General features: G+C 55.4%; 1 protein-coding gene across 6 annotated transcripts in view; it reads right to left on the bottom strand.

Annotated features, from left to right (window-relative positions):
• TRPM1 (transient receptor potential cation channel subfamily M member 1) overlaps positions 1-25,151 on the bottom strand; it is a 74,808-nt gene that overhangs the window by 30,489 nt on the left and 19,168 nt on the right. For 4 of the 6 annotated variants that reach the window (XM_066239073.1, XM_066239070.1, XM_066239069.1 and 1 more), the window contains 13 exons: positions 23,019-23,232; positions 21,457-21,581; positions 20,058-20,229; positions 17,329-17,503; positions 16,417-16,540; positions 15,571-15,643; positions 14,581-14,681; positions 12,745-12,921; positions 11,435-11,569; positions 9,857-9,907; positions 6,911-7,051; positions 3,399-3,428; positions 33-325 (listed from right to left, as the gene is read on the bottom strand). In XM_066239073.1, the coding sequence (XP_066095170.1) occupies positions 33-325; positions 3,399-3,428; positions 6,911-7,051; positions 9,857-9,907; positions 11,435-11,569; positions 12,745-12,921; positions 14,581-14,681; positions 15,571-15,643; positions 16,417-16,540; positions 17,329-17,503; positions 20,058-20,229; positions 21,457-21,581; positions 23,019-23,232 (1,811 nt within the window). The remainder of the gene's footprint in view (positions 1-32; positions 326-3,398; positions 3,429-6,910; positions 7,052-9,856; positions 9,908-11,434; positions 11,570-12,744; positions 12,922-14,580; positions 14,682-15,570; positions 15,644-16,416; positions 16,541-17,328; positions 17,504-20,057; positions 20,230-21,456; positions 21,582-23,018; positions 23,233-25,151) is intronic. The other 2 variants (XM_066239075.1, XM_066239072.1) reach the window with 1 other exon arrangement.

The following is a 25,151-nucleotide window of genomic DNA, read 5'->3' on the forward strand; positions in this document are numbered from 1 at the left end:
CCTGGCTCTTCCGTTCTCCCCCAGACTCTCACTTGGAGTTGTTGTCCAGGTCCTGGGAGATGTCGTCCACCAGCTCGCTCTCGGAGGACTCGTGGGCCATGGACTTGTAGAGCTTGCAGGCCACCAGGGCCTTGGCCATGCTCTCCTCGCCGCGCTGCCACAGGAAGACCGCCATCTTCTGCCGCTTCATCAGCACGGCCCACACCATCAGCTCGTGGAAGGGGTACTGGAACCGGCTCACCGCCGGGTTGTCCACGTCGATGTCCACCTCTTCCTCCTTCTTCTTCTTCTTCTTCTTCTTCCCTTTGGCCGGCGGCTCGTCGTCCTGGGGGGGGGGGAGGGAGCACACGTGTGTCACGGTCCTGCCGCGAACGAACGCTCAGACGAAGGGTTTCAGGACGACTGGGAGAAGGGAAACCTCTGGTGTCCGCTCAGTGGGTTAACTCTTCTGAAAATGTGCTGCCTGCCCTGTGGTGGCGCAGTGGATAAAGCGTCAGCCTGGAACGCTGAGGTCACCGGTTTGAAACCCCGGGCTTGCCCGGTTAAGGTACATGAGGGAGTTGATGCTTCCTGCTCCTCTCTCTCTCTCTCTCTCTCTCTCTCCTCTCTCTAAATTAATCAATAAAGCCTTAATAATAAAAAATAAAATATGTCATGGCTATTATGCTAAGTAAGCCATCAGAATGGACAGAGACACATCCTACTGTTGGAAGACCTCATACCCTGCTGGGTTGGCAGCGTTTTCTTTCCTCCCAGAAGTCTTTAATAACTGAGGAGATGCCACCAAATCAAAACAATCACAACGAAAACACACTTAAATACAAAAAGCACCATGAGAGGCTTCTTTTTTCAAGAGAGAGAGAGTGGAAGGGAGAGAGAGAGAGAGAGAGAAACATCAATTTGTTGTTCCACTTATTCATACATTTATTGGTTGATCCTTGTATGTGCCCTGACTGGGGATCGAATTCACAACCTTCCTCAGGAAAATCTTCCCATCACTAGCAAATCTACTCATACTTGACTCAGCTGGTGTGGCTGGGGTGTGGGAGGGACCCCGGCTGTCTACTTCCAACAACATGTTTTTCATGACTGTCCCAATTTCTTAGAGCCTCCTCGTGAATTATAACATCTTTATAGTAACGATCGTATCTTGCCTCTGACTTAAATGTTTTTGTTCTAATTATCTCATCTGTCGAAGTAAAAGCATATTTACCGTCCCCTTGGGAGTGTTGAGCGATGTAGGTGAAAGACTGACATCGTGTAGAAATTTAAAAACGAACTTAGCTACCTGTTCAAGAATATCCCAGATTAAATTAAAAGCCATGGATGTTAACGAAATTTAAAACAGACACCTTCTTAAGCCTGTCTTGCAATAATAGAGGATTTTATAAAAATATATATTAATTGGATATAAATGTGCTTAAGATAATTTTTTAAGGAGTTTTTTAAAATTTTTGTTTTTATTTTATTTATTAATTTTCAAAGAGAGAGAGAGAGAGACAGAGAGAGAGAAGGGGGGGAGGAGCAGGAAGCATCAACTCCCATATGTGCCTTGACCAGGCAAGCCCAGGGTTTCAAACCGACGACCTCAGCATTTCCAGGTCGACGCTTTATCCACTGCGCCACCACAGGTCAGGCTAAAATAATTTTTTAAAGTGCTAGAGAGAGACTACAACATCATGGACTTGAACTGGATTAGTAAGTACCGTAGGGACACAAACGGAATAGCATCATTACCGAGTTTGATCAGAGAGAAACGTCTAAGAGTTGTGCGCAACAGATGGAGAACGCTCATGAATCACTCACAGATGATTCATTAAAGCCTGGTTCCCTTTGAGATTTTTGCATCTCAGAGGATTCCTGTTAGTCCACAGTCAACGAATAACATTAGGAAGTGACGTCAGTGACAATGAAAAGTCCGTGCTTGGAAAAGTGAAAAAGTTAAACTATGCACATCAATAACTCTGGGATGAAAGAGGAAGTGATAACTATTTGGAAACAATGGCCATCAAGGGTAACAAGGGCAAATGAGGGGATATTTTATTGCTTCATCTTCATTTTGAAATATCCCCTAGTTTATACTTACCCAAACCCAGGAGGCACCATACAACACTCAGAGAAAAATGACAGCTTTGATACGTTTATTGGAATACAGGGAGGACGGAAACTGAGCAGACCTCGCTTTCAAACCGAGTCAATGAGAAAAGTACAGTAACTCTACAGACAGCGTATGGAAGAGAAGGATAAAAATAAAAGCAGACATTATTAAAAATTAAAAAAAAAACACAGAAAAAAAAGGTTGCTTTTTAAATAAAGCAAAACTGCCAATCAAATACATAGGCAAGTATGGTTAAGGAAAAGAGAAGATATAAATTTTTAAAAAATGAAATAAGAGGCCCTGGCCGGTTGGCTCAGTGGTAGAGCGTTGGCATGGCGTGCAGGAGTCCCAGGTTCGATTCCCAGTCAGGGCACACAGGAGAAGCAGCCATCTGCTTCTCCACCCTCCCCCTGTCCTTCCTCTCTGTCTCTCTCTCTTCTCCTCCCGCAGCCAAGGCTCCATTGGAGCAAAGATGGCCCGGGCGCTGAGGATGGCTCCTGGGGCCTCTGCCTCAGGCGTTAGAATGGCTCTGGTTGCAACAGAGCAACGCCCCAGAGGGGCAGAGCATCGCCCCCTAGTGGGCTTGCCAGGTGGATCCCGGTTGGGCGCATGCGGGAGTCTGTCTGACTGCCTCCCCATTTCCAGCTTCGGAAAAATGCAAAAGAAAAAAAAAAAAAGAAAAGAAATAAGAGGCCTCGGCTAGTTGGCTCAGTGGTAGAGCATCAGCCTGGCAGTGGATGTCCTGGGTTTGATTCCCTGTCAGGGCACACAGGAGAAGCGCCCTCTGCTTCTCTACTCTTCCCTCTTCTCTCTCTCTCTCTCTCTCTCTCTCTCCCCCCCCCCAGTCCCCCACCCACAGCCATGGCTCGATTGATTCACGCACATCGGCCTAGGCGTTGAGGAAGGCTCTGTGGAGCCTCTGCCTCAGGCACTAAAAATAGCTCGGTTGTGAGCATGGCCCCAGATGGGCAGAGCATTGACCCCGGATGGGGATTGCTGGGTGCATCCCAGTTGGGGCACATGTAGGAGTCTGTCTCTCTATCTCACCTCCTCTCACTTGGAAAAAAAAAAAAAACTGGAACAAGAAAGAACACAACTAAAGATATTGAGGAGATTGAAAAAGAATTAGAATACTGTATAAAAGTGCACACCAATGAACTAGAAGGCTTAGAGGAAATAAGTTGTTTTCTAAGAAAATGTGCAGTTGACTCTGGGAAACACAAAGCCTGAATTGAGTCCTATTGTAAACAGTCACGAATGACCAAGGTGTCGTAAACTATTGAAAATGAATTTGACTTACTTCCATTCCCAGAAGTTTAAGAGCTTTCGGCTGCAGAATGGAAGGGAAGGAAAAAATATACATATATTATCAATGCAATCCGATCACTCAGTACATTAGTAGCGGTGTTACTAAAGAGACATAATAACAAATAGGTTAACAATGAAGGACAGCAGCTAAGAAGAGGAAATGCTTTAAGCGGGGACACCTCGACGTTCGTCAGCCGACAGTCGGTTGAAGAGAAAGACACGCAGGTGCATGACCTAACTCCAGCTAGAACCAGAGATGTCCCCTCACGGGAACATAAGGACACAGAGCTCCGGGCTCCCAAGGCGGGGCCGGGGGAGGGGCTCTTCACGGCCATCAGACATTTGAGTTGGGCTTGTGCTAAAGGAAGGATTTTGATCGGGGTGAGGGCGAGGTAGGCATGGCCGGTCCAGCCATACAACAGGATTCTGGCAGAGACCCGTGGTCCCTAATGACAGGGTGGGGATGGCGTCAGGCTGTCAGAGAACCTTGCATGTCGTGACAATGATCTTGGCATTGGGTCCTCAGGCGGGGAGGGGGTTGGGAGGAGCTCGGGGAGCCGCTGAGCAGAGAGCACACTGGCCTGTCCCTCGCTTTGGAAGAGTAGGGGTCACCACAGCAGTAGGAGAAAGAGGACAGAGCCCAGAGAGCCCAGAAGGAAGGCTATTGTGGACAGAAGACAGAGTCGGAGGAGCCGGGGCCGGATACAACCGATGGGTTGAGCATCCCGACTTGCTAAGGATGAAGGTGAAACTCTGGGTGGACGTCTGCAGGGACAGCGAGACCTCCCGCCCGAGTCCCCGCAGGGACAGCGAGACCTCCCACCCGAGTCCCCGCAGGGACAGCGAGACCTCCCGCCCGAGTCCCCGCAGGGACAGCGAGACCTCCCGCCCGAGTCCCCGCAGGGACAGCGAGACCTCCCGCCCGAGTCCCCGCAGACACAGCGAGACCTCCCACCCGAGTCCCCGCAGGGACAGCGAGACCTCCCGCCCGAGTCCCCGCAGGGACGGCGAGACCTCCCGCCCGAGTCCCCGCAGGGACGGCGAGACCTCCCGCCCGAGTCCCCGCAGGGACGGCGAGACCTCCCACCCGAGTCCCCGCAGGGACGGTGAGACCGAGACCTCCCGCCCGAGTCCCCGCAGGGACAGCGAGACCTCCCACCCGAGTCCCCGCAGGGACAGCGAGACCTCCCACCCGAGTCCCCGCAGGGACAGCGAGACCTCCCACCCGAGTCCCCGCAGGGACAGCGAGACCTCCCACCCGAGTCCCCGCAGGGACGGTGAGACCGAGACCTCCCGCCCGAGTCCCCGCAGGGACGGCGAGACCTCCCGCCCGAGTCCCCGCAGGGACGGGAGACCTCCCGCCCGAGTCCCCGCAGGGACGGTGAGACCGAGACCTCCCGCCCGAGTCCCCGCAGGGACGGCGAGACCTCCCGCCCGAGTCCCCGCAGGGACAGGAGACCTCCCACCCGAGTCCCCGCAGGGACAGCGAGACCTCCCACCCGAGTCCCCGCAGGGACGGTGAGACCGAGACCTCCCGCCCGAGTCCCCGCAGACACAGCGAGACCTCCCACCCGAGTCCCCGCAGGGACGGCGAGACCTCCCGCCCGAGTCCCCGCAGAGACGGCGAGACCTCCCGCCCGAGTCCCCGCAGGGACAGCGAGACCTCCCACCCGAGTCCCCGCAGGGACGGCGAGACCTCCCGCCCGAGTCCCCGCAGGGACAGCGAGACCTCCCGCCCGAGTCCCCGCAGGGACGGCGAGACCTCCCGCCCGAGTCCCCGCAGGGACAGCGAGACCTCCCACCCGAGTCCCCGCAGGGACGGCGAGACCTCCCGCCCGAGTCCCCGCAGGGACGGCGAGACCTCCCACCCGAGTCCCCGCAGACACAGCGAGACCTCCCACCCGAGTCCCCGCAGGGACAGCGAGACCTCCCGCCCGAGTCCCCGCAGGGACAGGAGACCTCCCGCCCGAGTCCCCGCAGGGACAGGAGACCTCCCACCCGAGTCCCCGCAGGGACAGCGAGACCTCCCACCCGAGTCCCCGCAGGGACAGCGAGACCTCCCACCCGAGTCCCCGCAGGGACGGCGAGACCTCCCGCCCGAGTCCCCGCAGGGACGGTGAGACCGAGACCTCCCGCCCGAGTCCCCGCAGACACAGCGAGACCTCCCACCCGAGTCCCCGCAGGGACAGGAGACCTCCCACCCGAGTCCCCGCAGGGACAGGAGACCTCCCACCCGAGTCCCCGCAGGGACAGCGAGACCTCCCACCCGAGTCCCCGCAGGGACAGCGAGACCTCCCACCCGAGTCCCCGCAGGGACAGGAGACCTCCCGCCCGAGTCCCCGCAGGGACAGGAGACCTCCCACCCGAGTCCCCGCAGGGACGGTGAGACCTCCCGCCCGAGTCCCCGCAGGGACAGGAGACCTCCCACCCGAGTCCCCGCAGGGACGGCGAGACCTCCCGCCCGAGTCCCCGCAGGGACAGGAGACCTCCCGCCCGAGTCCCCGCAGGGACGGCGAGACCTCCCGCCCGAGTCCCCGCAGGGACAGGAGACCTCCCACCCGAGTCCCCGCAGGGACGGCGAGACCTCCCGCCCGAGTCCCCGCAGGGACAGGAGACCTCCCGCCCGAGTCCCCGCAGGGACAGGAGACCTCCCACCCGAGTCCCCGCAGGGACGGCGAGACCTCCCGCCCGAGTCCCCGCAGGGACAGGAGACCTCCCGCCCGAGTCCCCGCAGGGACGGCGAGACCTCCCGCCCGAGTCCCCGCAGGGACGGTGAGACCGAGACCTCCCGCCCGAGTCCCCGCAGGGACAGCGAGACCTCCCACCCGAGTCCCCGCAGGGACAGCGAGACCTCCCACCCGAGTCCCCGCAGGGACGGCGAGACCTCCCACCCGAGTCCCCGCAGGGACAGCGAGACCTCCCGCCCGAGTCCCCGCAGGGACGGTGAGACCTCCCACCCGAGTCCCCGCAGGGACAGCGAGACCTCCCGCCCGAGTCCCCGCAGGGACGGTGAGACCTCCCGCCCGAGTCCCCGCAGACACAGCGAGACCTCCCGCCCGAGTCCCCGCAGGGACAGCGAGACCTCCCACCCGAGTCCCCGCAGGGACGGCGAGACCTCCCGCCCGAGTCCCCGCAGGGACGGCGAGACCTCCCACCCGAGTCCCCACAGGGACGGCGAGACCTCCCACCCGAGTCCCCACAGGGACGGCGAGACCTCCCACCCGAGTCCCCACAGGGACGGCGAGACCTCCCACCCGAGTCCCCGCAGGGACGGCGAGACCTCCCGCCCGAGTCCCCGCAGGGACGGTGAGACCGAGACCTCCCACCCGAGTCCCCGCAGGGACGGCGAGACCTCCCACCCGAGTCCCTGCAGGAGGAAGGGCGGGTGTGCTGAGGTGGGGGGAGGGCAGTGAGCTTGACTTCGGACAGGTGGGGTCAGTGGGCCAGACAGACGATGATAGGGAACCACGGGGCGGACAAGCACACACAGCCACTGAGCTCTACCCTCTTGGGCCCGAACAAGTTGTTGTAAAGGGTCCGGAAGCTCTTGCGGGTGTAGTTGCAACGGTAGGCGCCCCCCATGAGGTATTCCAGCACCAGCCCGATGTCGATGAGGCTGATGTGGTAGTCGGGCGGCAGGTTGCCCTGGAAGAGAAGAGGTCGGGGCTCAGGACCCATGAGAAGGCTCCGGCCGCGGGCGTGGTCTTCCTCACACCCCCAGACACACGGTGGGGTCACCGCGGGCCACCCCTTGGGCACTGGTGGAACAGAGGGGCAGTAAACAGTTCTCAGTCTGTTACCACGTGACTGAGGCAGACAATAGGTTAACCCAGGGGTCCCCAAACTTTTCACACAGGGGGCCAATTCACCGTCCCTCAGACCGTTGGAGAGCCGGACTATAAAAAACAAACAAACTATGAACAAATCCCTATGCACACTGCACATGTCTTATTTTAAAGTAAAAAAAGAAAATGGGAACAAATACAATATTTAAAATAAAGAACAAGTAAATTTAAGTCAACAAACTGACCAGTATTTCAATGGGAACTATGGGCCTGCTTTTGGCTAATGAGATGGTCAATGAGATGATGTGCTCCTCTCACTGACCACCAATGAAAGAAGTGCGGCGGGGGCCAGAAAAACGGCCTCAGGGGGGGGCCGCATGCGGCCTGCGGGCCATAGTTTGGGGACCCCTGGGTTAACCCTTCCTCGCTGAGAAGAGTCAGAAACCCACGAGGCTGTCCAGTTAGGGAGGGCTGGGCTGGGCTGTACGGAGCAGCACGATGCGTGCACATGCGTGTGTGCATGAACCATGCAGCAGGCGTGGATCTGCCTCTGTCAGAGCAGGTGGGTCTTGTTGAGAAGGTGCTTTGCTAGCGGCTTGCAGAAGCCCACTTCGAGGGGGGCTGGAGTCCCTGATGTCACAGAGAAGGGACGAGTGGCCAGTGCGACAGGAAGGGGGCTCCACGGGAGGCAGTGGGAAGAGGGACACTCCCTGGGCGGGGGCTTCCCTCGCGACAGCTTCACACGGTGCCTGGTGGCCCGTCGGGACCAGCCCGGCTTATTAAACCTCTTCCGGGCACCACGCGTCCGGCCAGCCCCTCGTGGAATTGGGGATTCCGTACACAGAGAGAAGGAGACACAGCCCTGTGACTAGAGAGCCGGCTGTTTAGGGGATGAGAAGGCAAAGTGACAAGTGGTCCCTGTGGCGGGGACATGATGAGAGAGAGTGAGGGACGCAGACATGGCCCTGTGGCGGGGACATGATGTCATAGAGAGAGTGAGGGACACAGACATGGCCCTGTGGCGGGGACATGATGTCATAGAGAGAGTGAGGGACACAGACATGGCCCTGTGGCGGGGACATGATGTCATAGAGAGAGTGAGGGACACAGACATGGCCCTGTGGCGGGGACATGATGTCATAGAGTGAGGGACACAGACATGGCCCTGTGGCGGGGACATGATGTCATAGAGTGAGGGACACAGACATGGCCCTGTGGCGGGGACATGATGTCATAGAGAGAGTGAGGGACGCAGACATGGCCCTGTGGCGGGGACATGATGTCATAGAGAGAGTGAGGGACGCAGACATGGCCCTGTGGCGGGGACATGATGTCATAGAGAGAGTGAGGGACGCAGACATGGCCCTGTGGCGGGGACATGATGTCATAGAGAGAGTGAGGGACGCAGACATGGCCCTGTGGCGGGGACATGATGTCATAGAGTGAGGGACACAGACATGGCCAGGCCGGCCCCCGGGGGGGCGAAGGTTCTTGGAAGGAGCTTGAACTTCATGAGACTCTGCAGGATGTTAATTTAAGTGGGGCCTCGGGAGCAGGGACGGTGGGAGGGATTTGGACTCGAGGATGTCAGCTGAGGATACAGAAAGCCACTCAGGCAAGAAACGGTTGGGTCAGAACTCGGGCAGCTGTGGCTTTTTTGAGTGCCGGCCCTTCCCAACCAGAGGCATCCGGGAAGTCGGATTCCTCGCGCGGGGAAACCAAGGCACAAGGCCCTGCCGACCCCCAGCTTCGTGGGTTCTGTTCTGACCCAGAGACCGTCTCCTCCGCGTAGAAGGCAGCGTCTGTCTGACACACGACCTGACTCTCTAGGTCTCTACGCTCTGACCTCTCACCAGAGTTGGTTTTTCATGCTGGGCACGTTTCACACAGAGCACGCCAGGGTGTTGTAGCGAAACGAGTCACTCTGAGGTTAACCCGCCCGAACCTTTCCGCCTGTGCCACGTGACAGCAGAGTGAGCCGACCCCACCACCACCCCCGCCCCATTCGTGCACTTTTCAGCACTGTCACCGCCTAGTGAGGGAACAGAGAGGCCAGGACAACGGCTTCGTTCCACAGAACACACAGGGGGACACAGGCACGTCCTACGGGTCCTTCCAGAAAGAGGCAATGCGACAGGTCTTAATGTCATCCCACAACACGAGGCGGCCCGGGCAGACGGTGGCCGGGTCAGAGGGAAGGTGAGGCCTCCTCTGGCTGCCCCCCCCCTGGGCCTTGGTGCCAACACCTCGTCACTCATTCAGCCCAAGCCTATATCCTGTGCGGGGGCGAACACTACGCTCAAAACACATTATTATCATCTCTCAGGTCGCCACTAAGACGAGCACACTTTTTTTAGAAATTTAAAAATTGCTTTATGAAATGTCTTCTTGAGAAATCGAAATTGCCCATTAGGCAAAAAAAAAACAAAACAGTCAGAGGGATGTCGAGTCCAGCACAGGGGATCTGGTGATAACTCCGTGCCGTGTCAGACGGGGATTAGACCTACTGGGGTGATTATTCTGTGCGCGACATAAATGTGTAATCACTGTATGGTGCAGAGAACACCGCTGTGACACTGCATGTCAACTCAAAGTGAACAATAAAATAAAATAGTATGTTCTTGAAAGACGCCCACAGGTAAGGATGATGAAGCAACAGACTGACCTTCTTTACATCCCTGACCAGCAAGTGAAGGGTGTTCGGTGGACCCAGTCTCTGAAAGGCAAGCATTCGGCCACATTAACCACGGTTTCCTTCTCAACTGGCAGCAAAACCCCACCTTCCTCCCCAGAATCAGTGAACGGGGAGGGCTGGCTAAGGGGCCTGCTGTGAGCCTGTATCCTTTAAGACACAGGATGTGCCGTGCTGAGGATGTATCCGACACGTCTGTCTATGTTCAATACGTTATATTGTGTCAACTGTCGTTGAGAAACAAACAAAAAAATGACCTGCCCCCAAATGTCAATAGGGTTGAGTGTGACACCTTCACAATCGCTAGTTACTAAAGTCACAAAAGAACCACGACTGTATACCTCCTTATATAAAAAGCACTTAAACCCACATCTGAACCGGTTTTGCCAAAAATCACCAGACCTCCACTCGATGAAGTGTCTCACTGCCCGTTTCCTCGGAACCACATACAAGATGGATAGAGAACCAGACTAAAATCAACACCGGGAACAGCTCAGCTGAACTTAGACTTTGAGAGATGCTGCAGGACCAGTGACCTGCTTTCTGAATTAAATAATCAATTAACTAACTAGTGATGGATGAAGAGACAGAGGACGGTTAAGGATTTGAAGAGATTTAAGAAATACATCAGCGGCATGAAGGACAGCCCCTATGCAGATTGCGATTCAAATAAACAGTTTTTTGTTTGTTTGTTTGTTTTTTGTATCTTTCTGAAGCTGGAAATGGGGAGAGACAGCCCGACCGGGATCCACCCGGCACGCCCACCAGGGGGGATGCTCTGTCCACCAGGGGGCAATGCTCTGCCCATCCTGGGCGTCGCTCTGCCGCGACCAGAGCCACTCTAGCGCCTGGGGCAGAGGCCAAGGAGCCATCCCCAGTGCCCGGGCCATCTTTGCTCCAATGGAGCCTCGGCTGTGGGAGGGGAAGAGAGAGACAGAGAGGAAGGAGAGGGGGAGGGGTGGAGAAGCAGATGGGTGCTTCTCCTGTGTGCCCTGGCCGGGAATCGAACCCGGGACTTCTGCACGCCAGGCCGACGCTCTACCACTGAGCCAACCGGCCAGGGCCCAAATAAACAGTTTTTAAAAACAAAATAAAGAAGGAAGAGGAGGAGGAAGGAAAGAAAGAAAGAAAGGAGGGAGGGAGGGAGGGAGGGAGGGAGGGAGAAAGGAAGGAAGGAAGGAAGGAAGGAAGGAAGGAAGGAAGGAAGGAAGGAAGGAAGGAAGGAAGGAAAAAAGAAGGAAAAAGGAAGGAGGAGGAAGAGGAAGAGAAAGAGGAAGAAGAAGAAAAAGAAGAAGAAGAAGAGGAGGAGGAAGAGGAGGAGAATAATAATAATAATAATGGGAAGAAGAAGGAGGAGGAGGAGGAGGAGGAGGAAGAAGAGGAGGAAGAGAAAGAAGGGGAAGGAAACAACTACCTGCCTCCCATCCATTGGTAGCCCTCCCAGCTGAACCGACATTTCAGAATTTCCGTGCTCCCCTGGGCTCACTTATGCAGAGAACCGCATCCGGCTGGCCGGCCCCTGCTGTCCCCCACCCCTGCCGGGACACTCACTGTGTTATAAAGCTCCTCCAGCCGTGGGATGGTGAGGAAATGCTGCATGTTGACTCCGTTTTCTATCAGGAGCTTCACAAAGTCCACGCGGTCTAAGACCAGCGCGTCCAGCATGGCCTGTTCCAGGGCGTTCACCTGCGCGGGGAGGGAGGGGAGCTCGAGAGTGGCCTCTCAAGGGGACTCTAGGCAGGAGGCAGGTTGGGAACACCTTGAAAAGCCTATCCTGCCCCCGGCCCTGCCACCAGATCCTACAACTCTCTGCACAGGGTCCTCTCTGCTATTTGTCTTCCAGTAAACATACCCATCTCCCCTCCCTTTTCTCATCAGTTAGGCCTCTACACATCTGACCAAGGATCCCACTTTGGCAAAAGCAGGAAAATATGTGATTTCCTCCTTTGTCAAACAAATTGAAGACAATTCCGAGTTACAGCCCAACTGCCCCTGCTCTGTCCAGTTTTCAGTGAGAAGAAGTTTATTAGCTTTTCTTTTAATAGAAGCCTGGGGAGGAAAGCCCACCGAGGGGGCAGTGCCCTTTGCAAAAGGAAACTGTGACCGGTACTTGAACCTCCAGGCTCCCATGTCCACCCACGACGTTCCTTGAGGTGGTGGATCTCCCTATTTTACTGCTCATTAGTTATTATTAACACCTCTGTCCTTCCAAAACGGCGGAACCTGCAGCCCTCAGTATAAAGCAAACGCTTGCTGAGACAGTTTATCTCCTCGACTTAGAATGACTCGTGCAGCAGGCTGGGGTGGACCAAGTGGGCACATGGCATGCCACCAGGGCGAGTGACAGCCATACCAGGGATGTGTCACTGCAGGGGCCTAGTGACCCTGTCTGGCCTGGGTCCCTTCAGGGGCAAGGTGGGATATGGTCGCTGTTACCTTCACCCCCATGACAAGTTACCTTCACCCCCAAGCCAATCACAGGCTCCGTGTTTTGTTCAGTGATAATTGGTGATATTTCCCACATTGTCACCCATCCAGCATCTGCTTGTCTGCCAGGCAGAGGGGCCTGCTGGTGAGTCTGATGACCTAGCCTCCCTTGTCTGTGGCTTTTGTCCCCCCCCAAAGCAGGAACCTGCGGCCACCTGGCAGCTGCCTCCCAGCCCAGGTGACGTTAGCCATTGGGAAATGCTGACATGACCCTGCCAAGCCCTCCCATGGCCTCCTGGGGCTCAGGGCCCAGGCTGGGGCTGGGGCAGGGGCAGAGGCACCCAGAAGGGGCCCCTTCCCTTTGAACAAGGGGGTGACAAGCTCCATGATCTCGATGATCCCAAGAGACAAGAGCAAAGACTCCCCACACCTACCCAGTTCAGCAGCTCGATCTTCCGGGGGTCGGTTTCTTCCTCCACCTCCTCCTTCACTTTCCCTTTTTTCTTGCCTTTTCCTTTTCCTCTAGGCCCCCCCTTGGTGGTTGCTGTGGGCGGCTTCTTGTCCTTCTCCGTGACCTTGCTCTCTGCTGGGGGGGCCAGGCTTCCCAGGGGCTGCAATCCACAGCAAGCAGGGTTGGGAGAAGGTATTAGAGCTGGTGGTCCCAACGGGTCCCTCACCTCCATGTGCATACCCATGTGTGCATACGTGAACATGCTGGCACACACATGCACTTGTGAGAACATGAGCACAGACTCACACACACTCACACAGAGTTCTCTGGGCCTCCAGGGTCTCATGGAACAGAGTGCACTCTGTGTAATCACCGTATTTAATTTTCATGAGCTATTTTTTTTTTTTTTTTCATTTTTCTGAAGCTGGAAACAGGGAGAGACAGTCAGACAGACTCCCGCATGCACCCGACCGGGATCCACCCGGCACGCCCACCAGGGGCGACGCTCTGCCCACCAGGGGGCGATGCTCTGCCCATCCTGGGCGTCGCCATGTTGCGACCAGAGCCACTCTAGCGCCTGGGGCAGAGGCCACAGAGCCATCCCCAGCGCCCGGGCCATCTTTGCTCCAATGGAGCCTCGGCTGCGGGAGGGGAAGAGAGAGACAGAGAGGAAAGCGCGGCGGAGGGGTGGAGAAGCAAATGGGCGCTTCTCCTGTGTGCCCTGGCCGGGAATCGAACCCAGGTCCTCCGCACGCTAGGCCGACGCTCTACCGCTAAGCCAACCGGCCAGGGCTTCATGAGCTATTTTCTTTAAAAGGTTAAAAAAAATGCCCTGGCAGTGATTTTCAACCTTTTCTTTCCATGGCACAAACACACACTAATTACTAAGGTCAGTGCCCTTGACTAAATACAACCATTTTCATCTCATGGCACAAATAAATTAGTTACTAAGGGAGAAGAGGTCAGGGCCCCTTTTTCTTTAGAAATTAGTTGATGAGTGAGTGAGAAACAAAGGTTGAAAATCACTGGATTAGAGCGTCGTCCCAGGACGCCAAGGTTGCAGCTTTGATCCCCGGTCAGGGCTCATACAAGAATCAACCAGTGATTGCATGAATAGTGGAACAACAAATCAATCCCCCCCTCCTTTCCTTTCTCTCTAAAAAATTTAAAACCATTAAGAAAATAAAAGGGTAAAAAAAAAAAAACCCGCTTTCACTAGCCATGCTAAAATATTTAGCAGTAATTTCTTCAAGAGCACTGGTTTGAGTCTGTGCTTCGTGCTGGTAGCGCCTACCTCCCTCCTGGTTTTTTGTTTGTTTTTTGCTTTTTTTTTTTTTTTTTTTTTTAAAATTCATCTTAGAGAGGAGAGGGAGAGACAGAGGAGAGACAGAAGGGGGAGGAGCTGGAAGCATCAACTCCCATATGTGCCTTGACCAGGCAAGCCCAGGGTTTCGAACTGTGCTTTTTTTTTAGAGAGAGAGAGAGAGAGGGAGGGAAAAAGAGAGAGAGAGAGAAACATCGATTTGTTGTTCCACTTATTCATGCATTCCCTGGTTGACTCTTGTATGTGCCCTGACCGGGGATCGAACCTGGAACTTTGGAGGGTGGAGACAGTGCTCTGGCCAGCCAGGGCCTTCCTCCCGGTTTCTTGATGTGAAATAGCAACGTCTCCTAAGACTCCCCGGTGGGTCGCACGCTGAAACATCAGAGACCCCTCGGGTCATTTCCCGAGACCGGTGTCACCAGGGCAGCGCACGGTGACGCGGGACAAGGACAGGGTCAGGATAAAGGGTGCGAGTCTGGAAGCACTCGGTCTCACCGGCCAGTGCGGCCCGAAGACGAAGATCTGGCTCCGCGCTATGTCCACGCGGTTCCAGGCCAGAGCCAGACTCAGCTGGTCCGGAGCGGACGCGTTCGTTCCTGTGGAGACCACAGAGCAGGCGGTTCTCACTCTGTGCCCTTGGACCACCCGGCCTCGGCAGGGGGCTGGGCAGTGAGCAGGGGCTCCCCGGACTCCGCAGGGCTGGGGCAGAGCATCGCCGCCTTTCCTCCGGTCCCCAGAGTGACCCCTCAGGCCCCAGAACTAAGAACTCCCTCTCTCAAAGGGCTGCCCGGGAGGAAGGTGGTGGCCACCTCTCTCCGTGCTGGCTTCACAGGGTCTTCTTGGGAGGGACAGGGGTACCCAGGGACCCTAGGACCCTCATCTAGAGACTTGGGGTGGCCAGACATCTGTCAGGGCAGGCCAGTGGGTGCTGCCCCTCCAGGCTGGAGGTGTCCACAGCCTGAGAACACCAGCCCCCAGCCACAAGGAGACCAGCCCGGCACGGCCAGGCAGCCGGCCGCTGGTGACACCTTCTCCTCTCTCCTATGGCTCATCACTGTCCCAGGGTCACCAAGAGGCAGGCGGGAAGTGTGTGTCCCCAAACCATCCCATGAGCGGCCAGGTTGCTGCTTGTCATGAGGACAGAGATGTGGAAAGTGAACAAGGCACTACAGAAAAAAATATATATTGTTTCCCGCTAGGAGCCAAAACATTTAACGAACTGGTGAGAAATGGAAACTGGTTCTGACTCCGGCCCGTCACGGTCCGCGGGCACCTGCGGAAACCCACCTCTGGACCTGTCATTCTACCCTGGCATCACACGGGGACACGTCTGGGCAGCTGGGGGGCTCGGGGCGGGGGTGGAGGGCTCTGTCACTGACCGACCCAGTCCCTGGCAGGAGAAGGAGAGGGCTCACCGGGGCGGCGGCAAAGCCCCAGCCGGGCCAGCACGGAGAGGACAGACGGCCCCGTGTCCTCGGAACTCACCTTTCAGCAAGGCGGTTAAAATGGCCATTTCCATGTCTTGCTGTCCCTCTGCTCCCATTCTAAACACGGTGACCTGGAAGTGGGTTGGTCATGAAAAGACTGAGTAAGGCTAGGTTGGAAACAGTGGGGGGAGAGCTGGGGTGTTTTTTTAAAAGGACCACCGAAGGTCCTGGCTGGTTAGCTCAGTGGTAGAGCGTTGGCCTGGCATGTGGAAGTCCTGGGTTCGGTTCCCCGCCAGGGCACACAGGAGAGGCGCCCATCTGCTTCTCCACCCTTCCCCCTCTCCTTCCTCTCTCTCTCTCTCTCTCTTCCACTCCCACAGCCAAGGCTCCATTGGAGCAAGGTTGGCCCAGGCGCTGAGGATGGCTCCATGGCCTCTGCCTCAGGCGCTAGAGTGGCTTGGATGCAACAGAGCAAAGGTCCAGATGGGCAGAGCATCGCCCCCTGGTGGGCGTGCCGAGTGGATCCCGGTCGGGCACATGTGGGAGTCTGTCTCTCTGACTCCTTGCCTGTCACTAAACAAAAACAACAAAAAAAGAATTTTACAAGCTCATCCAAACAGGTGGTATAAGGTCACTCCTCAAATCTCTCGATCTGATTAATACCACGGACCTCAGGATTGGTGCAATGTGGCACGATGCCACCTAACAGGCTAAGGTCTGAGAGCGCCTAGGTCCCTCATCTGCACGAGCTTCTGTCAACGGGGTGTGGATCTGCAGACCGCCTCTCGGACCAAGGCTGCCCTGAAACACAGACCACCCCACCACGCACACACGGGCAGCATTAGAAAAAAGACCCAGTTCTGTCTGAGGAAGCTGGCTTTGGACACGAACCCTGGCCACTCACCAGTTCTTTCTTCTTCATGCACTCCATGATAATCGCAAACAGCTGGTGTGACTGCATCTTGTTGTAGTTGAATGTTTTCTGAATGGTGACGAGCAGCTGGTCCCGGAGGGATTCGCTGATGAGCCTGTTCGGAGAGGAAACACGCCAGCACGGGACAGCGAGTGTGAAGTCTGCACGCGCGATGGGGCTGATGTCCCTGCGTGCCTCCGCTATCTTTGCCCATGGGAGGGGATCCCAGAACAGAAGTCAGAAGTGGGCCAGACCCAAAACACTGCATTCACGCTTGGTCCTGATTCCCAGGCTCATAAGGGCAAATGAGGTCAGGAGAGAGTGTGTGCCCCCAGAGAAGGACTCCTGTGAGCTCCCTCTCATGCCGACCTCGGGAAACAGAGGAGTCTAAGCCCTGGCTGGTTGGCTCAGTGGATATGGTGTCAGCCCAGTGCACGGGACATCCTGGGTTCAATTCCTGGTCAGGGTGCACAGGAGAAGCGACCATCTGCTTTTCCATCCCTCCCTCTTCCCCTTCTCTCTTTCTCTCTCTCTCTTCCCCTCCTGCAGCCAGTGGCTTGATCCGTCTGAGTGGGTCAGCCTTAGGCACTAAAAAGAGCTCAGTCCTTGAGCATCGGCCCAAAACGGGGTTGCCAGGTGGATCCCGATCAGGGTGCATGTGGGAGTCTGCCTCACTATATCTCTTCCTCTCACCTACAGAAAGAAGAAGGAGGAGGAGGAGGAGGAGGAGAAGGAGGGGGAGGAGGAGGAGGAGGAGGAGGAGGAGAAAAAAAGAAGAAGAGGAAGAAGAATCTAGTCAATCTTCCTTATTGAACACTTTGGGAGTGGGTAAGGTTTCCTTCTCAGCCTCTCAGGAAGGCAGTGGAAACCCCTCCGCCCTCTGAAATATGTCAGAAATCCTACCCTCCTTCCTCACAGTACTTGTGCGCAAAGGACAGGATGTCTGAGGCGCGCCCGCTTCCATCGCACACCACCACGGGGACCGGGGGCTCTTCTCGGAGGTACTCCAGGACGATGGAGAAGACATTGGGGCCCCCTTCCACCACGAGGCCCACGACCGGCACTCCCTGGCCCAGTCCTGAAACACACACACACCACCGCCGTCCTCAGACTGATAACCCCCGCTTTCATTTCCGACCTCGCAACCTTGGCTGTGCCCGGCGGGTGGGTGTGCCTGGCGGGGCGGACATTCTCCAGGAGACATGAAGGTTGTGGTTCCTGTTCTTTTACTCAAACCCCGTTCGGTGGCCTTTATTGGAAAAAAAAAAGGGGCGTCTAAAAGTCATGACCTTTCTGTATCATGGGGTTCAGCTCCACAGAGAACTCACCTGGCCTACGGGCTACTTCAAGGTGAGATGTGAGAGACATTGGGAGAGTCTCTTTGCTAAAAAAACAAACAAACAAACAAACAAACCTCCTTTGCAGCCCTGTCTCAGGGTCTGACATCCCAGCCCTGGACGGCTGTCCCCCAGAGACTAACTCAGAGAAAGGGGACCTGGACCAGCACTAGGAGAGCTCAGTCCAGCGCCTGGCCTCTCGCATATCAGCCGTGTGACACCGTGAGCCTCAGGGGACCGTCTGTCAAGGGTGAACCATCATCACCATGCTTCCTTTATCTCCTCACGGGGCAATGAATAAAAAATAGAGAAGAAGCTGTTTGGCTAGCCGAGGACTCTGTAAACTTTCAGGGGCCTGTGAACGGGGTGTGTTGGTGCTGCTGCTGCCTCCAGCGTCTGGAGCAGGCAGTGAGTTACAGGGAGGGCAAGCCCAGGGACCACCACGGAGCTGGTCAGTCAATCCTGTGTTCCCAGGGTCCTCCCTCCGTCTCTACCAGAAAACAGGGCTCCCCAGGGGCCAGATAACACTGGCTGGTAGCGGAACCAGCAGAGTGGGCTTTGGGGAGCAGGAGGCAGCAGGAGAACCCACAGAACCTGAGGTTCCGGAGAAGAGAGACGGTAACAGTGAAAGAGCGGCACAGACAGATTCGCCTCATTCGCAATCGTCCCCCAACCTGGCCACGATGTGATGTTCTGAGCATCTTTCTCTAGATGCCCCGGGAGTCGGTTGCTAAAACATCAGCCGACACCCTGTTGGAGACGAGTGCTTGGTCTCACGGTTCTGAGGGCCCTCGGAAGAGGTCTGCTCGCCTGGGTTGGGACAGCTTAAGAACTGTTCGAGTGGGGGAGTTTGGACTTCCTGGTTTGCCTCCATGATGCATTTCTACGGACAGGAATGTCTCGATATTTTTAAAGAATCAGATCCAGCTCAGTGAAGCCCAAGCCAGCAAATGTGCCTTGAAGGATCGGCTTTGTGTGAATAAGAGAAATTGGGGGGGGGGATGGACCAAGACAAGGCAGACTCCTGCCTTTGAGGTCGCCAACCCCAGCAAGGCTTAGCAATTTTCCATCTCCAGGGCGACGGTGGCCCGAATCACCTTCTTGTCTAGCAACAGGAGTGCGCTTAATTCTTCGTGGCTTTAGGCTGGACTCCCCCGAAGCTCCGCGCGGTGTCACCACTGGGCATCCCTTTGCTGTCCCCTGCCCCACTCAGAGCCCCAGGCAAAGGATGACAAAGGGAAGCCCACCAGTCACACGGGGCCGGCCAGGTGACGCTGGGCAGTGCCAAGCCAACAAGTCCAGGACAACCAGAACACACGAGAACAAAAAGAAATTCAGCCGCCAGCCGGTTTACCCGCAGCCTCCCGATTCTTGGGAGTCCACAGACTCTTCATAGAGAGCTACCTCCGCCCTTGCGTCCCCACAGTCCCTTCGAGTACGCTTCGTCACGAGAGTTTCTCAGGCCGCCTCTCGCCCACGGAAATCTTACCGGTTGTGGTCAACACAACACACTCTCTGAGACTGCTCTGTAGACGATTGTTGGATAGTAGGAGGCGCTGGGGTCAGAGCACATCCCAAGAAGTGACAGCAGTTCCTACCATCTTACCAGGTCACTATTATAATTTTATCCCCGGGGCAGTGACCCTCTCCAGGGGTCTCCCCACCTTGGCCCGTCTTGGTCTAGGTAGGTGACAGACCAGAGCCAAAGATATTCAATTACAAATTTTTTTGGGGGGAGGGGGATCGAGTTTAGTGAGACAGAGAGAAGAAGGGGGAGAGGGAAGCATTCGTGTGTTGTTCCACTTAGCTACGCGTCCACTGGTTGCTTTCCGTGTGTGCCCCAACCGGGGTCAAACCCGCAACCTTGTTGATCGTCGGGATGACGCGCTCCAACCAACGGAGCTAACCGGCCAGGGCTCAAGAGATTCAATTTAATGATCACCCAACTCTCAGTTGATGGTGGAAACCATACTATATACCTTTGAGAAATGTCTTTTGTTTAAACATTAAAATAATGATAATAATAATAATAATAACTGGGGTAATCCCAGGGAACAAGAACCATCCAGCAACGGGGCGGTAGGCAGCACCATCACCATGGCAACCGCAGCACAGCTGTCTCTGACGTCCACCCTCCTCGTGACGGAGTTCCACCAGCGCACTTTGCAGATGGCCAAGGGGAAGGGTCAAGGCAGGTCACCCCCCACGGAGTCCAGGTCCAGGTTCTGACCAGCCGGGGGCCGCTCCCCGCCCACTTGCCCCCACCCCGCGGCCACGCCCACCGCCGGGACTCACGCGTGTTGATCTTCTGCAGAGAGATGTGCTTTTCCAGCTGCCTGCGCAGCTTGACCTCGGCGCCGTATTTGCCCAGGGTGCCGTTGTCGGCCAGGATGAAGTGCGTGTGGCAATTGTTGAGCACGGAGAGCTTGCTGAGGGGGTTGGACATGGTCTGGTAGACCCGCATCACCTGCCAACACGCACGGCACAAACCAGAGCTGCGGCAGCCGGTGGATGGATGTCCACGCGGGCGTGGGGAGGGGGGGACAGGGACAGGCACGGACACAGCCGCGGCCTCCTCTAACTGTGCGCGCCAAACTAGGGTCACTGTCTTGTCCTCTCTGATGAAGGCTTTCTTTCAAATGTGCAAATGTCTATGCTGGATTAGAAAAGAGTAAATTAGCCTGACCAGGCGGTGGCGAGGTGGAGAGAGCATCAACGTGGTATACGCTGAGGACCCAGGTTAGAAACCCTGAGGTCATTGGCTTGAGCCCAAAGGTCGCTGGCTTGAAGCTCAAGGTCTCTCGCATGAATCCAAGGTCACTGGCTTGAGCAAGGGGTCACTGGCTCAGCTGGAACCCCCTGGTCAAGGCACATATGAGAAAGCAATCAATGAACAAACAAGGCGCTGCAACTATGAGTTGATGCTTCTCATCTCTCTCCCTTCCTATCTGTCCCTGTCTATCTGCCTCTCTCTCTCTCTCTCTCTCTCTCTCTCTCAAATAAATAAATAAATAAATAAGAAAATAGTAAATTATTTTCGATAACAGCAACCTAGCTGTGGTACTCCTGGACATTGATGGCAGAGAAAGAAAAACTCACATTAACCCCAAATCCTGCATATAAATGCTCACAGGCAGACATATTTGTAATAGCCAACCAGAAAGCACCCAGATGCACCACAACCAACAAACAGTTAAGTGGACCGAGTCCCCTCCGTGCTCAGCGGTTAAAAGGACTCAATCGGTGATAACCCCCTGAACAACTGGGGTCTCCAGAGCGTTACTGTGGAGCGCAAAAGCAAGCCCGCCAAGGTTACAGACGGCACGATCCCATTTACCGAACATTCTTGAAACGCTAAAAAATGGTCGGTGAGGGCAGATGGGTGGCTACCAGGAGTCGGGGAAGGAGTGTGGGTGGGAGGGCATTAGGGGTAAATGTTCGAGGGCAACTTGGGTGGCAGAAGTCCTAGGGATGGTGGAACTGCCCCTCTGTGTCTCGACCACATCCACGTCAATATCCTAGTGGCACCTGCTCCTGTGCCATTGTTTGGCCAGATGTCACCATTGTGGGAAGGAGACAGGGGACGTGGGACCCCTCTTTCTTATTTCTTACACCTACAGGTGAATCAACAATGACCTCGAAACAATTTGATTTTTTTTTAAAACTTGCCAACGTCTGGGAAGGAAACACTTACGTCCTTGCCAATCAGGTCTTCCTTGTTCTCCACGATGCCCCAGGGGGCGATGCCGATGGCGCACACCCGGCCTCTGGACTTGGAGGAGTGGTCTTTCAGGGCGTCCCCTACGTGGCTGATGACACCTGCGAGTGGCCGGAAGTCACATGTTTAGGCTCCACCCCTCCCATCGTGTCACTCATGATGAAGCGAGGAGTCACTTCTCTGAGCCACTCCATTCCCTACGGGACAGGGTTGAGACGGAATGATCTTCGCCATGAAAGAAATGTTCACTAGAAGTCTGAGTTTGTAGTAACCGGTCACCCTGCGTTGGCTCTTAGCAAAGGGAAGACAGATACAAAAACCAAACCTGTGGTTCAGGGACTTGCGTTACGGAAACCACTGGGGTCTGTTTGGCCGTCCCTCCCTGCCTTTAGCTAATGCTGACAGCCAGACCACCTGGTGTGTTCCTCTGCCTCTCCCTGGTTCAGTTTTCTCTCCTACTTGCTGGAGAAAAGATTGTCAAGAGCATCAATGAGCATGAGGCTTGTGCCGGGCTCATTCCAGGGAGTGGTGCATAGAGTAGGGGCTGGAAATGTCGATCATCATCATCACCACCACATCTAAATTAAAAAAACAAAAAACAAAATCAAGCTACTGAGCCTGACCAGGCGGTGGTGCAGTGGATAGATAATCTTCCTGGGATGCTGAGGACCCCAAAGTTGCCGGCTTGAGCACAGGGTCTCTGGCTTGAGTGTGGGGTCATAGACATGACCCCATACCATGGTCATTGGCTTGAAACTCAAGGTCGCTGGTTTAAGCTCAAGGTTGCTGGCTTGAGCAAGGGGTCATTGGATCGGCTGGAGCCTCCTAGTCAAGGCACATATGAGAAAGCAATCAATGAGCAACTAAGCTGCTGCAATGAAGAACTGATGCTGGCCCTGGCCGGTTGGCTCAGTGGTAGAGCGTCGGCCTGGCATGCAGAAGTCCCGGGTTCGATTCCCGGCCAGGGCACACAGGAGAAGCGCCCATCTGCTTCTCCACTCCTTCCCCTCTCCTTCCTCTCTGTTTCTCTCTTCCCCTCCCGCAGCCGAGGCTCCACTGGAGCAAAGATGGCCCGGGCGCTGGGGATGGCTCCTCGGCCTCTGCCCCAGGCGCTAGAGTGGCTCTGGTCGCAACAGAGCGACGCCCCGGAGGGGCAGAGCATCGCCCTCTGGTGGGCAGAGCGTCGCCCCCTGGTGGGCGTGCCAGGTGGATCCCGGTCGGGTGCATGCGGGAGTCTGTCTGTCTCTCCCCGTTTCCAGCTTCAGAAAAAAAAAAAAAAAGAACTGATGCTTCTCATCTCTTCTATCCCTTCCTGCCTGCCTGTCTCTATCTGTCCCTCTCTTTGTGTCTCTCTCTGTCTCTCTTGCTAAAAAAACAAAAACAAAACAAACTACTGAATGAAGGACTTTGCTGTGGTCACGAATCCAATCAGGACACCCTACATTCCGTGTTTGGACCTTAATTCTTTGAAAGCTCCTTGGGAGCCGTGTGTTCTGGCTTCTGGGTGGGGGGTGTGACAGCAAGAGGAAGGCTCTTACCAGTGCTCATGCCCCCCGTGAAGATCCAGGCCCCGGTGGTCATGGCCGCCTTGATCAGCCCTTTCCCAAAGACCTGCTTCAGCTTGGGCTGCAGCTCGAAGTTCTGGAGGCCTCCGTGCACAGATATCAAGAGCTTGGGGAGCTCCAGCTGCCAGTCCTTCACCATGAGGTGGAGCAGCAAGTCCGGCTTGGTGTCGTAGGCGACTCGGATATACTGCGAGAGGGCGTGGGAAGGGTGGTCAGCGCCCACTTGGGCCCTGCCTCCCCTGTTACGAGGCACACGGAGGGCAGTAGCAAGAGCTGACTCTGACCCTCTCTCTCTCTCTCTCTCTCTCTCTCTCTCTCTCTCCCCCCCCCCTCAAGTTCTGGGACCTCTAGTTGAGCCTGCAGCCGAGTGATGGAAGGAAACTCTAGAGCAGAGGTCCCCAAACTATGGCCCACGGGCCACATGCAGCCCCCTGAGGCCATTTATCCGGCCCCTGCCGCACTTCTGGAAGGGGCACCTCTTTCATTGGTGGTCAGTGAGAGGAGCACATTGACCATCTCATTAGCCAAAAGCAGGTCCATAGTTCCCATTGAAATACTGGTCAGTTTGTTGATTTAAATGTACTTGTTCTTTATTTTAAATATTGTATTTGTTCCTGTTTTTTTTTTTTTTCTTTTTACTTTAAAATAAGATATGTGCAGTATGCACAGGGATTTGTTCATAGTTTTTTTTATAGTCCGGCCCTCCAACGGTCTGAGGGACAGTGAACTGGCCCCCTGTGTAAAAAGTTTGGGGACCCCTGCTCTAGAATGATTTCCAGAGTTAGCAAGTCAAAAAGGCTGCCCAGTTCCATTTGAATTTTAGATGCAACACACACACACACACACACACACACACACTTCAGTCTAAGCAGGCTGCGCACTCTATTTAGAACCTATTTCTACTAAAACATCATCCGCCGTTTATCTGACATTCAGATACAAACTGGGTGTCTGTCTGTCTGTGACCTGGCAAGTCCAATCTGGAAGAATGCCACTCCAGAGCTGTCTCAGACAGAACGAGGGCCCAGAGGGCAGACAGGATGTTGTCGAGGGAGTGGCCCACTGTCCCACATGGAGTGGGTGGTGGGGCGTGGGGCTCCCTGGCCAGCCTTCAGACTTGACCTTCCCCTCAAGGTGAAGAGGAAGTTCTTCTTCACGGCCTTGGCCCCTACGAGCTGCTTCTTCGTGCCCGTGACCCTGGACGTCGAGGGGCCATTCCCGAGGCCCCTGAGCGGTGGTATTTGGAATGCAGCCGAGTATTATTTGAACAAGGATGTTCGGCCAGTGAAATAAAGCGAGATTGAAAAAACTAAAAGGTCTGACTGGGCATGTGGGAGTCCTGTTCAGAGTCGGCTGAAAAGGATCACAGTGCGGACTCCTCTCCTCCCTGGCTGGCCCTCCCGTTCACGGCAAATGAGAAAGTCCGTGGCCTCCTTGTCCAGCTAAATGCAGGCCAGGGAGGCTGTGGGGGAACTTGAGAGGGAAGGTGGTCCAGACACTCCTAACTCGCTGAAGCAGGGCTGAAGGTCCAGTTACGAAAAAACAAAAATAAAATAAAATAAAACCGGCACAGACCCCCATCCCCCCCAAAAAACAAAATAAACACCGCAATTTCCCTCTCGTTACTGAAGATGGAATGATGCATGAGGTTGCAGAGTTGGGTAAAGCATGACCCAAGGGTCTATAACGTTGGAATGGCTTTAAAGGATGCCACGTTCTTTGTAACAGGGCTCTATTTCTAAATCCCGTGGCTCCCGGCATGAGGAAGTCCAGGGTTCAATTCTTGGTCAGGACACACAGGAGAAGTGACCATCTGCTTATCCACCCCTCCCCTTTTTCTCTCTGTCTCTGTTTCTCTCTCTCTCTCTCTCTTTCTCTCTCTTTCTTCCTCCCGCAGACATGCTCGAATGGTTTTGAGCAAGTTGGCCCTGGGGTGGTTAGAATGGCTCCATGGCCCCACCTCAGGCGCTGAAATAGCTCCGTTGCTGAGCAACAGAGCAGTGACCCCAGATGGGGAGAACATCGCCCCCTAGTGGGCTTTCCAGGTGGATCCCGGTAGGGGCACATGTGGGAGTCTGTCTCTCAGCCTCCTCACTTCTCACTTAA

Source organism: Saccopteryx bilineata, chromosome 7 (assembly GCF_036850765.1).
Source record: "Saccopteryx bilineata isolate mSacBil1 chromosome 7, mSacBil1_pri_phased_curated, whole genome shotgun sequence".
NCBI lineage: Eukaryota > Metazoa > Chordata > Mammalia > Chiroptera > Emballonuridae > Saccopteryx > Saccopteryx bilineata.